Source organism: Wolffia australiana, chromosome 1, assembly GCF_029677425.1.
Source record: "Wolffia australiana isolate 7733 chromosome 1, ASM2967742v1".
Lineage (NCBI taxonomy): Eukaryota > Viridiplantae > Streptophyta > Magnoliopsida > Alismatales > Araceae > Wolffia > Wolffia australiana.
This window is the reverse complement of record NC_135835.1, coordinates 12,170,359-12,184,583: the sequence shown is the minus strand read 5'-3', so window position 1 is coordinate 12,184,583 and position 14,225 is coordinate 12,170,359. Positions and strand designations below refer to the sequence as shown.

At 46.9% G+C, this 14,225-nt stretch overlaps 4 protein-coding genes across 5 annotated transcripts; 1 reads left to right on the top strand and 3 right to left on the bottom strand.

The window, feature by feature from the left end:
• The first annotated feature begins 2,078 nt into the window (after positions 1-2,078).
• On the top strand, positions 2,079-4,833 carry LOC144706816 (arogenate dehydrogenase 1, chloroplastic-like). The gene is made up of 7 exons (XM_078579885.1): positions 2,079-2,283; positions 2,340-2,511; positions 2,584-2,739; positions 3,744-3,826; positions 4,366-4,435; positions 4,509-4,583; positions 4,655-4,833. Exons 1-7 carry the CDS (start codon positions 2,123-2,125, stop codon positions 4,736-4,738), a joined length of 801 nt encoding a protein of 266 aa, XP_078436011.1. The 5' UTR covers positions 2,079-2,122; the 3' UTR covers positions 4,739-4,833.
• On the bottom strand, positions 4,796-8,255 carry LOC144706793 (protein RETICULATA-RELATED 6, chloroplastic-like). Of its 2 annotated transcripts, XM_078579849.1 has the most exons (8): positions 7,952-8,255; positions 7,510-7,861; positions 7,288-7,417; positions 6,666-7,196; positions 6,490-6,597; positions 5,867-6,415; positions 5,191-5,313; positions 4,796-5,109 (listed from the first exon to the last, which is right to left on the bottom strand). In XM_078579849.1, exons 1-8 carry the CDS (start codon positions 8,112-8,114, stop codon positions 4,942-4,944), a joined length of 2,124 nt encoding a protein of 707 aa, XP_078435975.1. In that variant the 5' UTR covers positions 8,115-8,255; the 3' UTR covers positions 4,796-4,941. The 2 variants fall into 2 exon arrangements, with proteins under 2 accessions (XP_078435975.1, XP_078435965.1); XM_078579839.1 differs by having other exon boundaries at positions 7,510-8,254.
• Positions 8,256-8,330: 75 nt separating this feature from the next.
• Positions 8,331-9,669, bottom strand: LOC144706803 (patellin-6-like). Its single transcript, XM_078579860.1, has 3 exons — positions 9,088-9,669; positions 8,747-9,013; positions 8,331-8,675 (listed from the first exon to the last, which is right to left on the bottom strand). Exons 1-3 carry the CDS (start codon positions 9,667-9,669, stop codon positions 8,415-8,417), a joined length of 1,110 nt encoding a protein of 369 aa, XP_078435986.1. The 3' UTR covers positions 8,331-8,414.
• A 155-nt stretch (positions 9,670-9,824) lies between these two features.
• On the bottom strand, positions 9,825-11,378 carry LOC144706811 (BRISC complex subunit Abro1-like protein). Its single transcript, XM_078579872.1, has 2 exons — positions 10,422-11,378; positions 9,825-9,962 (listed from the first exon to the last, which is right to left on the bottom strand). Exons 1-2 carry the CDS (start codon positions 11,376-11,378, stop codon positions 9,933-9,935), a joined length of 987 nt encoding a protein of 328 aa, XP_078435998.1. The 3' UTR covers positions 9,825-9,932.
• Between the last annotated feature and the right edge of the window lie 2,847 nt (positions 11,379-14,225).

Genomic DNA, 14,225 nt, shown 5'->3' with positions numbered 1-14,225 from the left:
TGCATAGCCATGCAGACAAAACTTGCAATCTATGAGACCTTACTTTGGAACAATGACTCCATCCTTGGTGCTGCCCTACTAGACCCATTTTACAAGGACACTGTTTCGACCTACTCAAAGGTTGTGGTGTATATTCGAGCTATCTTCCAAGTTAGTGATTCTTCCACATAATAAAAAAATGATGTTAGTTCTGTCAGCTGTCAAGAACCCCCGTCACGGTCATGGGTCAATCAAGCTCTAACCAGCGAACCTGTAATGCAAATGATAACACCAGCTCTAGTGGAGGAATTCAAAATCTTCCTACATACGACACATCAAGAAGGTGGTGAGAGTGCGCGAAATGGTGGGGCTCAAAGGTGTACTCATCTACTCTACCTTGGCAAAGATTGCTCATGAACATCTATCAGTGTCTGCATTGAGTGTTCCTTTAGACGATTGTTCTCGAAACGACGTGCTATTGTCACTTATGAGCAATCATCTAGAGGCTCCTAGCATCGAGGCGCTGGTCTATCTGAATTGCTGGTTTCAAAAAAAATGTAAAATGGTATGACATCTCTCTAGATGGTGAAATCAACAACAAAGCAGAATCTTCAAGTACTACATATTTAATTTGCATTTTCTTGGCCATATAGAGATTGTACTTCACATATTATTAACCTATTCTGATTTAACTTAGTTATCATGCCTTGCAACGGTTTTGTGGCCGATACTGCATCGAGGGGAGGAGAAGATAGGCTTCATCTACGCCTCAATATGTTATCTCAGGTTTATTATAGACTCACTAGAACATTTGATGTGCTTGGTGTCGGGATGTTTCCTCTATTAAAAAAAAATGAAATGTCTATCGACATGTGTTGACTTCTTTGTGAATGTATTCATTATTCAAACATGAAAACTGTATGCTTGCAGGTAGAAAGAGATAATGGAGCCTCCGGAGAAACATTAGCTCAAGCTCTATGCATACCACGCTGAAGCATGTGACTCCTCCAACATCGATTAGCAAAGAAACTCTAAGACTCCAGTGTAATCATGGTCAGCTCAGATTCTGAAGAAGACTGTGATAATGATGACAACATTGAATTTATGCACAATGCACCAAGCGCGGGTGAACATAGCATATTCTCTTTGGAACAGAAGGCACTTATTCAAGCAAGTACCAGGTGCCTCCTTGCAGGCCTCTTTCAACTTGCTCGGAGCGCTTCCATGATCAAACCCCAAATATCGGTTCGACAATTAGGTCCACTTCCCCATGGAGTGGACTCATACTTTGTGAGGTGGATTGATAACATCTTTTGGAGCCCTTACAACAACTAGGCAGCGATGGTTGACTCGGGCCAACATCAGTCGGCCGTACTGTCCGGCCAGACTTTGCTCTATGAATAGTCGTGGCAACAAATGGCTCTACAAATGAAATACATTATGTCCTCAGTACCACCTTCCCAGGATTGTAGTTTCATTTAACTCTCTCTAGAAAATGCACTTCATAAGGTAGTTTTTGAGAAACCTTTTTTTAATCTACTTTTGCATTTCTTTCATCCCAGCTCTCAACAAGATTTTAGTTCGCCCTAAACATTTCATATTTAGGCCCCAAAGTATCCTTGAAATTTAATTTTTATATAATTACATTTTGCCAAAAAAAATTTACGGTATCCCATAACGGTTATCCAAACAAAACAGTATTCAATATCTGTATCCACTGAATGCTATCAGTATCTGTTATCGTTATCCACTTACCGACATCCAATATCGTTAGCCAGTTAGAGAGCAACTACCGTCATCCATATTCGATATCCGTCATCATTATCAGACGAGTTTCCGGTTTTTCTGGATAATCGATATTGTCAGGTAGCATCCTAGCTGCACCCATTGTAGAAGACAGGACTGCTCGTCATCGTCATCAGGAGGACGCTGATGTCATCATCATGATGATATCATAGTCCTCTCTTGGTTAACCTCTCTCAGTTGACGTGATCCGACGACGACACCGTGTTGGATGACGGTCAACGGCGTGACTTGGACCTCTTGTGGGTCCCACAAGAAAAACCCTATTTTTAGCGGGTGGATTCGGCTTATTTGGTTTTTCAACGGCTAGCTCAGTCGAGGTCGCCTCGGTTCCTCGGCCATGGCGGAGCAGCGCGGGCGGCTGAAGATCGGCATCGTCGGCTTCGGCTCCTTCGCGCAGTTCCTGGCGGCGGCGATGCGACGGCAAGGCCACTCCCTCTTCGCCACCTCCCGCTCCGATTACTCCCTCCAATGCTCGCAAATGGGCATAATCTTCCTCAGGTAATTCCCCAATCTCCAATTCTCCCCCAATTCTCCGCTGAAGATCGCCGATCCAGGGATGCGGCCGAGCTCCTCGAGATGGAGATCGAGGTCGTCCTCATCTGCACCTCCATCGTCTCCCTCGAGCAGGTCCTTCGATCGCTCCCCGTCCACGGCTGCCGCCGTGGCCCGCGCCTCTTCGTCGACGTGCTGTCCGTGAAACAGCACCCTCGCGATCTCCTGCTACAGGTTAGGGACGATTTCGCCGAATTTGTGCCCTAGGGTTTTCCGCCATGGCTGAGCTCGGTTTTGCGGACGCAGTCGCTGCCGGAGGAGGGAGACGTGCTCTGCACGCATCCGATGTTCGGGCCGGAGAGCGGGAAGCACGGCTGGGCCGGCCTGCCTCTGGTTTTCGAGCGGGTCCGGATCAGAGAACAGGGCCTCTGCGCGGAGTTTCTAGACATCTTCCGGCTCGAGGTTAGCTCTTCGCCATGGCTCCGATTAAGCTTATCCAATCCGTCCCATCCAGGAACAGAAACCAGAACAAAATCCCAGACCGTTCCTTGTTCCGTCCCGTCAGATATCGAATGATGATATTATATGTCAAGTTGTAGGCATCTGTTTTCGTGTCGGGGGTTGGATGAGGATATTGGATATTGGATTTTTTGATAGCCTACATATACATTCAAATATAGTTTATAAGATTTTTTGTCTCTCTATGAAACATACAAATGCGTAATTTAACTTGTTTTTCTACTGTTTTAATATTATTACCTTTGATAAATTAATTGAACAATATTCACTCAAGTGGAACAGGTTGAAATTGTGGGAGAAAAGTAGAAATTCAAATGGGTTAGAAAATCCAAGTAGAGTTCGATATTGTGAACTCTAAGTCCAGGTCGTCCAAGTCAACACCACTGAATTAGATATTCCTAGAGAGCAGCCGTCGGCTGTTCAAATGGGACAATGCATTCTTAGAAATAATAAATGGATATCTGGATTTTGGATATCAATATGTGGATACTGATTTTTGGTGCAGATTTTGATTCACAATATTGGCATCTGCCATGTCCTGACTCCTATATCCGCCCTCATAACTGATGTCGGGCGGTTTAGATACCCAATATCAGGAATCTGAAATCGTTGAGAGTTGGGGATGGATGAATTTGACGTTGACGATGATATTGACAACGTTATTCCATCGGTCACAATGACAGGGATTTTTCATGTTTGTCACTGTCAACGACAGTTGACGAGGTAGTTGACTCTTAAAAGAAAATTTAGCAAATATGATTGTTGATGTTAAGGGATAGAGTCAACATCTTTTGCACATGTCATTGGCAGTGTCAACCGTCATCTTATTGCTGTCACGTCCGTCATCCAAAATAGGTCAACGCAGACATCGAGGATCTATGACATCCAAAATAGGTCAACGGTTGAGCTGTGCCTCATATTGAGTGGTGGTGTATGCCCTAATCTAGGGTTGCAGGATGGTGGAGATGCCGTGCGAGGAGCATGACCGAATCGCAGCCCGCAGCCAGTTCTTGACCCACACAGTCGGGAGGTGAGCTTGGACACCAGGCCCCGTCATTGTCATGCAAATCCCATCACCATCACTGTCACTGTCTTGAATCTGATGACGGTTTCGTCATCTGTACGAGATCATGGGATGATGATGAGAGACGAAGGCAGCCTGTCACGGCATTGTCTTCTTCATTGAGGACAGAGGAGGATGCCAACTTTGCCATCATCAACTGAGCAAGGTTAACAAAGGGACGATGATGAGAGGTGAGGATGATTGCCTTGCCATCATAATCCTATCGACGATGTTGATTTTGCCCCATCATTGTCACCAAAAACATCATCATCCATTGAATTGAATTTGATGACGGTTTTGTCATCCTTATTTTCATCTGCGCAAGGTTAAGGGATGATGACAAGGGACGACAATTGTCTATCGAGGACGAAAGACGATGACGATTTTGCCCCATCATTGTCATCGTCATCGTCATCGTCATTGCCAACCTGGGGGATGATGACGAATCGACATCGGTGACGACAAACACTAGAAACTTCCGCCATCGGTCGTGTTCTTGGATGCAGAGTTCTGTCGGAGATGGAGCTGGAGGCGACGCCCATTGACACTAAAGGATTTCAGGCCCTGCTTCAGCTGGTAAGGCCCTCTTCCATGGATATCTTTGTCAACCTGGGGCAACTTAACTATTGATGATCCTCTGAACTTGCAGAGGGACAACACAACGAGAGATAGCTTGGATTTGTACCTGGGATTGTTCCGCCATAACAAGTTTGCCATGGAAGAGGTAAAGAAACTTGTTTCTTCTTGTCTCTGGTTTTCTCTGCAACTCGTTCTTCCCTGGTTTTCCTGTTCCAGTTGGAGAAGCTCGAGGCCGCCTTCCAGTCCGTGAAGAAGAAGCTCCTGGAAGGAGTCGGCAATGATGCGCAGGCGAGATTGTAGGCTTTTTCATTGATTTGTTCTTCCAAATTTTGCCAGCAGAGGGTTTTTTAGACAGAATTGACCAAAAAATTGAAGCTTCCTCTTATTTCCTAGCAGTATAAATGTCATTTTACAGAGAGAAAAAAGTTGGGGGGAGGTTGTATTTACTATACACGAAAAAACTTATCTGTTGAGATTTTGCCCCGACATTTGGGGGAAAATGCTCAGGTGCTGTCGCTGGATTTGTTGCCTATTTCTTCTACGCTGGTCGTAGAACTGCACTCAATGACCGGCGGCTCAAGAGAATCAGGCCCGGGTGACGTCATCTCCTCCTGACGTGGCACTTCTTTCCTTGGCTGCAACCCCGTGAATCGTGCCAGGTCTATCCATTGCTGTTGTCAAAGTCAACAGGTGTCAAATTTAGGAAAAAAAAGATACGGTAAAAGTCAACGTCGGGGCCTAGAGAGTCAAACCTGGGTGCCCCAGTAAGAGTTGATGGTGCGAACAACGAAGGACAGCAGGTTCACTAGCATCGGCTCGTTGTAATATGCCAGTAAGTAATCGGACAACCGATGCTCCACCACCCCGGCAATTATCTTCGAAAAAGTAGAAATAAATAAAACCATTAAGGGTGAGGATAATGAAGAAAAAATTTGAAAAAAAGTTCCCATGAAAGAATCGCCGGAATTAATCTGCCAAATAGAATAAACAAAAAATCTTTCAAAGATAAAATCCGTAGAAGGGAAGGAAACCCCTCCTCCCCCACAATCATCTGCAAAAACTAATAGCTTGCTGCAAATAAATGGGATAATTCCAGCAATATCTGGGCAAAGATGACAAATAAAAGGTATTCGAGAGGAAAAAAACCCCGGAAATCAGCAGCAAAAATTTAAAAACAACAAATGTACCCCGTGAGGAAATAAATTAAGAAGAAAATTACATGCCCCTAAAAGAAAAGGGGAAACAATGCTGCCATTCAAGCACAGAAATCTTTCATGAAAGCAAAAGACAACAAAAAAAGGGGCAATACTTCGCAGAACTCATAAACAACAAGTGAGAATCTCTAGAGTAAGAAGAAAACCCATCAAAGAAAACCCCTTCTTTCATTACCTGAGACAAAGAAATTGGAAAAACAGAAGACGAACAGACCTGATACCGTAGATTGGCGGACGTTCCGAGGAATGATCCGTAAACCAGCGCCTGCTTGATGAGGGAAGCCTTCTTCCGGGCACTGTTCTCGGGCAACGACGGATTCAACATTTTGCGAGCAAAATACAGAACGCTGGAGAAGCCCCCGGCGCCAATACTAGAAACAAAGCCCACTCCCGCAAGCTTCAGCCCGCCAAAGATCACCGACGCGAGCCTCTCGTTCAAATCCCAGCTCACTCCAGTGGGAGCTTTCTGGAAAGCGTTGTCTGGAATCGACCCGATCAGATTCTTGAGCACTCCCAAATTCTCAGGAATCGAATTCCCGTCCGCGATCGAGAGGAAGGAGATCGTCGGCGCCGGTAGCCACACCGTGAAGAAGTCCACCACCGATCCTCTAATGGTGTCGGTCAACACGTAGTCGATCTCCTCGAAGAACCGGCCCTTTCGCCTCTCGTACTGCGCCAGAAGAGTCGTGCTGATCGAGATCGCTTCTTCTATCGCCAGCCGGTTGAGGAATTTCGGATCCACCAGCAGTCTCTCCCGGAATCCCTGCAAATTCAAGAAACAGTAAAAGATTACTGCAAAAAAGATAAAAAAATTAACCGGTAAAAGTTAAACTGTACCTGGAATCGGTGGATCAGCTCTGAGATCACAGGATACTTCTCCAGATCGAAGAAGTTTTGCAGTATTTCAGGGGACACTAACCCAAGATCGAGCCCTTTTTGAAGATCCTGAACGCGCAACCAACGTAATTATAAAATTAATCGTGCAAAGAAGAGTATAATTTAGAGATATCTACCTGCGGCAAAGCATCTCTCCGGCGGCCGGCTGCATTCATCACCCTGGCGATTTCTGCGCGATCGAAGCAATTTCTGGTACATGCTCTGGCCGGGGAATACCACAAGAAATCTGCGACGGGAACCTCTCCTTCTCTACGAATGAACTGCCGTTCGGGGTCGAGAAGAATGACAGCCTGGTTCTTCTTCTGAATTTTCTTTGAAATCCGAGCGGGAATTCCGACTCCTCTCGAGCCGTAAATCACATGACTTGCGCCAGTTATAACGACGAGCATCCCTTGAGATCCACCGTCAATCACAGACTGGAGTATGATCTGAGACATCGAGTAATCATCGACGACTTTCGCCTGTGCAGAAAGATAAGAACTTGGATCGAATGGCACGAACTGGTTTGATGAGATAATGTCCGCCGGCGACTTCCCCGAAGTAGAAGAAAATCCAGAGATGAATCCCGAACCAGCCGGAGGAGCATACAATTTCCGCTGCGACTTGGAAAGCGCTCGAATTCCCTCGGCTTGAACGGTACGCAAAACCTTTTTTCCAGCAGAAGAAATCACATCATTAGCCCATCAAATTTCCATTTTTTTTTTCCCATGAATTCCGCTTGATGAGTGCTGAGATTACCTCGAGAGGAGTACCACAAGCCACGAGCCTAATTCCATTGTCACGACAGTAATTGAGAAGGGGTGCGTACTCCTGCCATTGCTGGGGAGGCCAGTGGGTAGTGAACTGCCTTAGCTCTTCGCCGTCGATTCTGCCATGGTTGGGTAACGCAAATTATGATATTCAGAAGCAAAACGACAGAGAGCACAGCAGATTAATCGATGGTATGAAGTTTCTGCAGACCGTTTCTCCATGAAGAGATCGAGCTGCGGCTGAGTATCAGAAGGGAAGGCCTCCAAGGCAACAGAGATCGGTCTCTGCTGCTCTAAGCAGCGATTTCGCAGATTCTTGACAATTTCCAGCTCAAGAATCCTGTCGTCCTTGTCAGGGACCTGCTCGGCCTCGCCGAGATACACGACTCGAGCGCCCATCAGCTTCTCCCAGGCTTTACTTTTATCCTTGCCGAGAGCCTGGGGCTCGCCGATCGCCGTGGCATCGTAAATCCGATACGCCATCTCCGGCTCCTTCTCTTCCTTCTTCTCCGTCTTCTTCTCCTCGGAAACCGCGGGTCTGTCGCTCTCTTCCGCCTTCGCAGCTACAACCGAGAGCAAGCAATTAACCCCGACGGCAATCGCAGGAACGAGGAGCACCTCCCGACGGCGAGAAACAGCGCGATCTTCCTCACCCCGACGGGAATCACACCGAACGGAGGAAGCCGCGAACGATCTAGACCGGCCGGATCGGGGCGAGGAGATGCAACCCCATCTGGCTTGATTACAGCGCTTGGCGAAGGGGTTCGATTCTGGAACAGGCTTGATCTCGCCTGCGCTCCGAACGCAAGAAATCATCTCCTTGCACGAACAGTACCACAACGAACAATCCCTCGCCCCGCGCTTATACGATTTCCAAGCTTCGTCTTCCTCCTCCCGATCGTCGATCGACTCTCCCAATCGGCGGCGCCATGGATGGAACAAGCTACCCCTTGAACAAGCAAGATAAGCCTCTCGTTTATGCTGACGTGTCCCGGTTCGTTACCGTCCGGCCCAGCGCCACCACACTAGGGGTTGATCCACTAGATTTCAGACACGTAGCAAAGTGGGTCCGGTACAACCAGTGAGAAGAAGACACGTAGGGGGGAGCGGGTCCCGCTACAGATTTAAGGGGGGTTTTCGGACGGAGTATCGGTAGGCGGCGACTTTACGGCGGCGGGAGGAGTTGTCGATGGAGAGGACCATCCGGCCGGGTTCGGAGGCAGCGAAGGTGTGGCGGAGCGGCGGCGCGCCGGCGGCGATCCGCCGCGGCTTGGCGATGGCAAGGCTGTAGCCGGCAGCGGCGGCGGGGACGTACTCCGCCGCGTATTCCACGTCCCACCCGGCGACGACCAGCTCCCACGTCATCGTCGTCCCCGCCTGCGCATCACTCGTCTCAGAAAATTGGGGCTTCTCCCTCGCCGGAAAATTAGGGCTTCTCCTTCTCCTACCTCGATCCCGTCGATCTCGAGATTGACCTTCTCGCCGCCGCGGACGGAGAACTCCGACGCGGGCTTGGGCGGCGGGTCCAGCGACTCGCCGGGCCGGCTCAGTCCGCCGTACTGCGCCGGCACGAACTCGGGGCTGATGAATCTGTACAGCGTCTCCTCCACCGCGCCCTCTCTGGCCAGCACGAACTTGCTCTTCGTCCGCTCCGTCAGGAACGGGCTGAACACCGCGTAGATCAAGCTGAAGTACCACGGCACGTTTATAAACACCTGCGCCAATCAACAAAATCAGCGAGATGAAGAAGGTCAGCTGATCATGGAAGAAGGAGGAAGGGGGAGGGTGCCTTGCGGGCGACGAGCTCGGGGTAGTTGTCCTGGAAGAGGGAGAGGACGCGGGCGGAGACGGCGCGGAGCTCGCGATTGGGCATGTCGCGGAGATCGGTGACCTGGACGATGGAGTGGACGCCGCCGGGCTTGAAGTGGAGAAGGCGGAGGCCGCGCTCCATGAGCTGGACGCGCCACCGGAGGAACCGCTCGAGCCGGGGCTCGTCCCCGAAGGCGCGGTCGAAGAGGTCGGCGTCCTTGAACGCGCCGTACGCGTTGTAGCAGACGGGCCGGCCCTGCCTGTCTCTCCCGTGCATGTACGCCACCACGCCGTCCAGCTCCCCGAGCCCGAGGTCCTCCTCCGGCACGCCGTCTGCGCCGAAGTCGCGCCGCCAGGCCACGCACCGGCTCAGCATCGCGTGGGCCTGGGCCGGGTCCAGGTCCCGAGCCCGTAGGAACTTCAGCAGGACCACGTCCGTCCTCTCGTCGCCGCCCGCCAGCGGCACGCCCCAGATCGCCGCCGCGGCCGGCGGCGCCGCCGCTATCAGCGCCTTCAGCTCCGCCAGCGCCTTCTTCTCCGTCGGCCTCAGTTCCTCCCCCATCTTCCTCTTCTTTCTCCCTTTTTTTGGCTCTCTTTTTCTTTATATTTCTTCTGCAGCAGCGGAGAGGTGGCGCATTGACTCGCCGGGCACGCGCGGTCCGTGCGCGCGGCGGTGCAGTAAAACGGGCCACGGGTTAAGCGTGGCGCGGTCGGCGCGGCCGGACTCGGCGATTGGCATGGTTGAATATCGTTCAAGTTTATTCCAAAAACATTGGTCTGGTGCATGAATTGGGATTTTGATCGGAGTCAACGGTCGAGGTACCTTCAGCGCTTTCCTTCTCGGTTCCGGTCTTCCTGGACGACAAAAGAAGAATGTAAATAAAACCCTGAGAAAATGGAGAAGAACCCATCCGGAAATTTTCATAATTTTTCGTTTCTTACAACGCCACCGAGTCACCGGCGGGAAAAAAAATGTTGTTCAAAGACGATTTTTCCAAAATATTGCTCGCAGTCTGAGAAATCTAAGGTTCAGAAAACTTAAACCGGCATGAAAGTCATAAAAGCGTTGTCAAAAACATAAGAAACAGCATAACCAAGTAGATGATGTTTTTCCCATGATTACAGCAATCTTGCTTATAGGAAACAAATAGAGATGGATACCCCGTAACCATTCTGATGCAAAGATCAAAGAAACCAAAAAAATCTTTCTTATTTGGGTACCTAGAATCAATAGAAAAGAACTCCCTAGCTGAGCTTACATCGGAGAATTAAACACACAAAAATAAAAGTAAAAACTTTAATTTGGAACATCACCTGCTCGAGAATTTCAGCCGAGCTTTTCTCCACGAGCTTTGCCAGGCCCTCAAGCTTCAGGAGCATACTTTCATACAGCTGCTCTACATCCGTTTTTTGTCTTTCACCGTTAGCCCCGACCATCCGTCTCAAGCTCTCCAATGTGTACCCCTCAGTGTAAGCAGCAAGCGAGGCCGAATCCCTATAAATCTTCTTCGAAATAAGAAGACTCTTATCTCCCAAGAATTCGGAACTCCCCGATCCGCAGTTCATCCAAGGAAACGACGATTCCGGAGAGAAGATGTTGTAGCGGCAACGAAAATCAGGGCCGAGATTAACCACCTCTAATGGCGTCGCATTAAGCGCACAACCTCCGCCGATCGATTCCAAGGTATAAGCCCGGTAATCGTGAGTGTGAATGGATTGACTACCCGTGGAAGAAGAGATGAGCATGAAGACGCAACGACCGCCACGATCCGGAGCAGCGATGGCTTTGGAGAGAGATATTGAAATCGCGCGTTCTCGCATGGAAGGACGGAAGCCTGAGCTTCTGCGCGAGGAAAACCAGCCCAAAATCGCGCAGTTCTCTGGCCATTGCATCTGAGAGAGGATGCGTTGGAGTTTTGGGCGATCTACACGCCCCAGAGAATCGTAGAAGTTCATCGGTCGATCGAAGCAGAAGAAATTGGTGATGATTGCTGAGCAGAACGGGGAGGTTGAGGAAGAGGGCTCGTCGTCGGTGGGATCTGGAGGAGGAAGGCGGGTGACGCGGCCGAGAAGGAGGCCGTCTCCGTCCCAGGAAGAAGAAGAGAAACGCTGGATCAGCGATGCGAGCGTCGTTCCCCAGATCGAAATCTTCTGGATCGAAGATCCCTCCATCGCGATCGAGAAGACGATGGAGGAAATTCTCGCCTCCTCCCCCCGACCTTTCAACCTACTCTGATCGTCGTTTGTCCCTTGATTTTTCTTGATTTTCATACTCTTGATTTATAAAAGAACCCCCCCCCCCCCTCCCACCATATAGTTTGCTATCACGTTTCTAATTATTTATTGGTTAATGTTGTATCTTGGAGATTGGAATGTCTAGATTGATTTCAGGATCATTTTTTTTCAATGTGTTTTATGTGATCTTCGTGTAAGTATTATCTTCATGTCAATCTTTGAGTTTAGTCTCCTCAGGTCCATCCAAACTCTATTAAATGGAATAAATGTGATGTGAAAGGATTAATCTAGACTTACAAATAAGAACATTGAGGCTTTATAGATTTTAGTTTTACATCTTCATTAAACATGAGTTGACTGTAGCAGGTCACAAAAGAGTTAGGTACCTAACAGAGGAGAAAATTTTATTTATTTTCTTAATTTATACCTTTCAATAATTTGTCCAATGACTTTGTTCAACCCCTTTGTTCACAGAACTTGTAGGCTAATACTTAAATAAACAGTTATGTTGGTACTAGATTGGAACTCTATACTTTGACGCCAATCCCAGTTTCCTTCATTGTTACTAAAGTCTACACATAAAATAAAGAATAATATAGTTAATGGATATTATGTGGCCTAACCTGGTGGTGATATATATGTCTCTTAGAAGACACCAGGATCTAATGATGGACCTAGAGGTGACTAGCCAACATCTCACATCAGTTTTGGACCACTCCATCATGGGAATACCTTGGGGCTCTAGAACGCAGACATATGTTTCTCATCTGTCGTCAGATTCGACCTTTTTGGAGAGCAAAGGTACCAATTTTATTTGGAGCTTGTTTGATGAGTTAAATATTTATTCGTGATTTATTTAAGTGCATTGAAATAAAATAGTTTTTCATTATCAGTCAAGAATAATATTGTAATGCAGTCGGTAAATGTACACAAATACTTGATAAATTACGATGAGATCATAATGTAGTGATCACTAGTCTGGAATCACATATTTTACAGGTTCCTATATATTGGATACTTGAGACAAACATCAAGTTATTTAGAGCGAATAACGTTATCTGATCTTAATTATATGATAAGTACGGCTAATCCTGTGGACATTAGTGCAGAGACACTATGGATAGACAATCGGTGATCTTTAGGGAAAGAGTTCCATGAAGTGATTTGTGCGAATCCCTTAATGATGTAATAAAAAATGTCAGTGAGGTTGATTCATGCCACAATTTTATAGGTGGTCCATTGATCTCAAACACCAATGACATCTTGCGTATGGAAGATCACGTTTTGACAAAAATGTACAAGTCTCTTACCATGGCATTCAAATATCTTTTTCAGCTCTGACCTAGTAAAAGATGCACAACTGGGATTGAATGGTCAAGACGAGATCATCCACCCTTGATATAATAGGAGATTGACTTGAGGAAGAAGATGCATCAAATTTCAAGGCGAGTTAGTAGAGATGTTGAAGAAGGTGTTCTCTAATGATCCTCATTACACATCAATATTAATTGAAGTACATATTAAGGTTTAATCACTTAACCATATCCCAAGTCATTCAAGAGTCCCACACGGACAAAGGATTATACAGAATTAGTTGATTAATATCATAAAGCTCATATGTTTCATTGCACTAAAATAATTTTATAGCATGTTATCAAGCTTAAAATGATTAAGTACCCTAGTATCACATATCGTCTAGGAGATTGAGTAGAAGGATCTGCAATGAGTCTACTTTTGCTTACTTCTATTGAGTTTTGTGCCTTGGTTCATCCATGGAAAACATGATTCCATGGATGCAAAAGCGTGTTGATCAATTTTTAAAATAAACATTGTGTGTACCTTGTGGGGAACTCATTCCACCCTTGACTTTGCCGCTTTGAGATCGTTCTGAAGCCATTCACGCGCTCGGCCTCTAGAAGTATCCATGCGATCACTCGGCGCTTAGATCTCCACGTCTTCTTCTTCGACTCTTCTTGAAAATCTAGAAGATCTTCTCACCATGAACACACTCTCCTTAGATGAGTGAAGAAGAGAGTGGAGAAAGAGAATGGCTCTCAAATTTGGGTGGCCTAGGTGCTTGAAATGAGTGCCCCTTCCGTATTTATATTTTACTTAAGTTTTTCTTAAAAACCCTAAAAGTAAAATATAACCACCCATACCCTTATGACCTTGTGCAAATGACCCTCTAGGCCGATGTATCATTCTAGTTAATAACTTTAGTGGCCCAATAACAATTACTTGTCAACCTTATTAATTAATTATATGAGCATATAGATTAATTAAATTAGGATTGATTTAACCCAATAGGTAGGTTAAGTTTACAGCCCGCGGGGTGCAAAGCTAGACCTCGTGCTCCAAAAGATACCAAGTAGTTTTGAGCTCTCTCATGAAACCTTTACCGCCATCGGTTATCGTATATGTATAATCCATCATCTACATGCGACTCTTGAACGACTTGGGGTATGGTTTATTGTCAAACCCTAATCCATCATTCGATTAGTACTTATGCGTGATGGGGATCATTTGAGAATTCCTTCTCCAATATCCTCACTACCCTGGCCAGGGATTTTCTGAATCATCTTCCTTGAGTCAATCTCCTCTTATACCGAGGGTGGATGATCCCGTCTTGACCACTCAATCATCTACGTGAGCTTCTTAATATCCGAGCTATGACTTGTTTGAATCCCATGATTAGAGGCTCGTAAGTCGAAATCGAAATGTATTCCTCCACTCATGAGATGTACTTCATGTCTAAGGTCAGTGGATCACTTATACAATCGTGACTTGAATCAGCTTGATTGACGTTTTTGGTATAATACCATTCAGGGTTCAAACTGATCAATTCAGCGATTTCTTTCTCCAAAGAGCACCCATTATTGCCCC

What these genes read in the sequence shown, in the direction of transcription:
- LOC144706803 (XM_078579860.1), bottom strand. Translation starts at nt 9,669, where the DNA reads ATGGGGGAGGAACTGAGGCCGACGGAGAAGAAGGCGCTGGCGGAGCTG. An exon ending in CCGAGCTCGTCGCCCGCAAG is followed by an intron (nt 9,014 to 9,087) that starts GCACCCTCCCCC and finishes TGATTGGCGCAG; the next exon opens with GTGTTTATAAACGTGCCGTG. An exon ending in TCGAGATCGACGGGATCGAG is followed by an intron (nt 8,676 to 8,746) that starts GTAGGAGAAGGA and finishes AGTGATGCGCAG; the next exon opens with GCGGGGACGACGATGACGTG.
- LOC144706816 (XM_078579885.1), top strand. Translation starts at nt 2,123, where the DNA reads ATGGCGGAGCAGCGCGGGCGGCTGAAGATCGGCATCGTCGGCTTCGGC. An exon ending in ATGGGCATAATCTTCCTCAG is followed by an intron (nt 2,284 to 2,339) that starts GTAATTCCCCAA and finishes TCGCCGATCCAG; the next exon opens with GGATGCGGCCGAGCTCCTCG. An exon ending in TAGACATCTTCCGGCTCGAG is followed by an intron (nt 2,740 to 3,743) that starts GTTAGCTCTTCG and finishes GCCCTAATCTAG; the next exon opens with GGTTGCAGGATGGTGGAGAT.
- LOC144706811 (XM_078579872.1), bottom strand. Translation starts at nt 11,378, where the DNA reads ATGAAAATCAAGAAAAATCAAGGGACAAACGACGATCAGAGTAGGTTG. An exon ending in CGGCTGAAATTCTCGAGCAG is followed by an intron (nt 9,963 to 10,421) that starts GTGATGTTCCAA and finishes TTTGTCGTCCAG; the next exon opens with GAAGACCGGAACCGAGAAGG.
- LOC144706793 (XM_078579839.1), bottom strand. Translation starts at nt 8,114, where the DNA reads ATGATTTCTTGCGTTCGGAGCGCAGGCGAGATCAAGCCTGTTCCAGAA. An exon ending in CTTGTGGTACTCCTCTCGAG is followed by an intron (nt 7,197 to 7,287) that starts GTAATCTCAGCA and finishes GCTGGAAAAAAG; the next exon opens with GTTTTGCGTACCGTTCAAGC. An exon ending in AGCTGATCCACCGATTCCAG is followed by an intron (nt 6,416 to 6,489) that starts GTACAGTTTAAC and finishes TTGAATTTGCAG; the next exon opens with GGATTCCGGGAGAGACTGCT.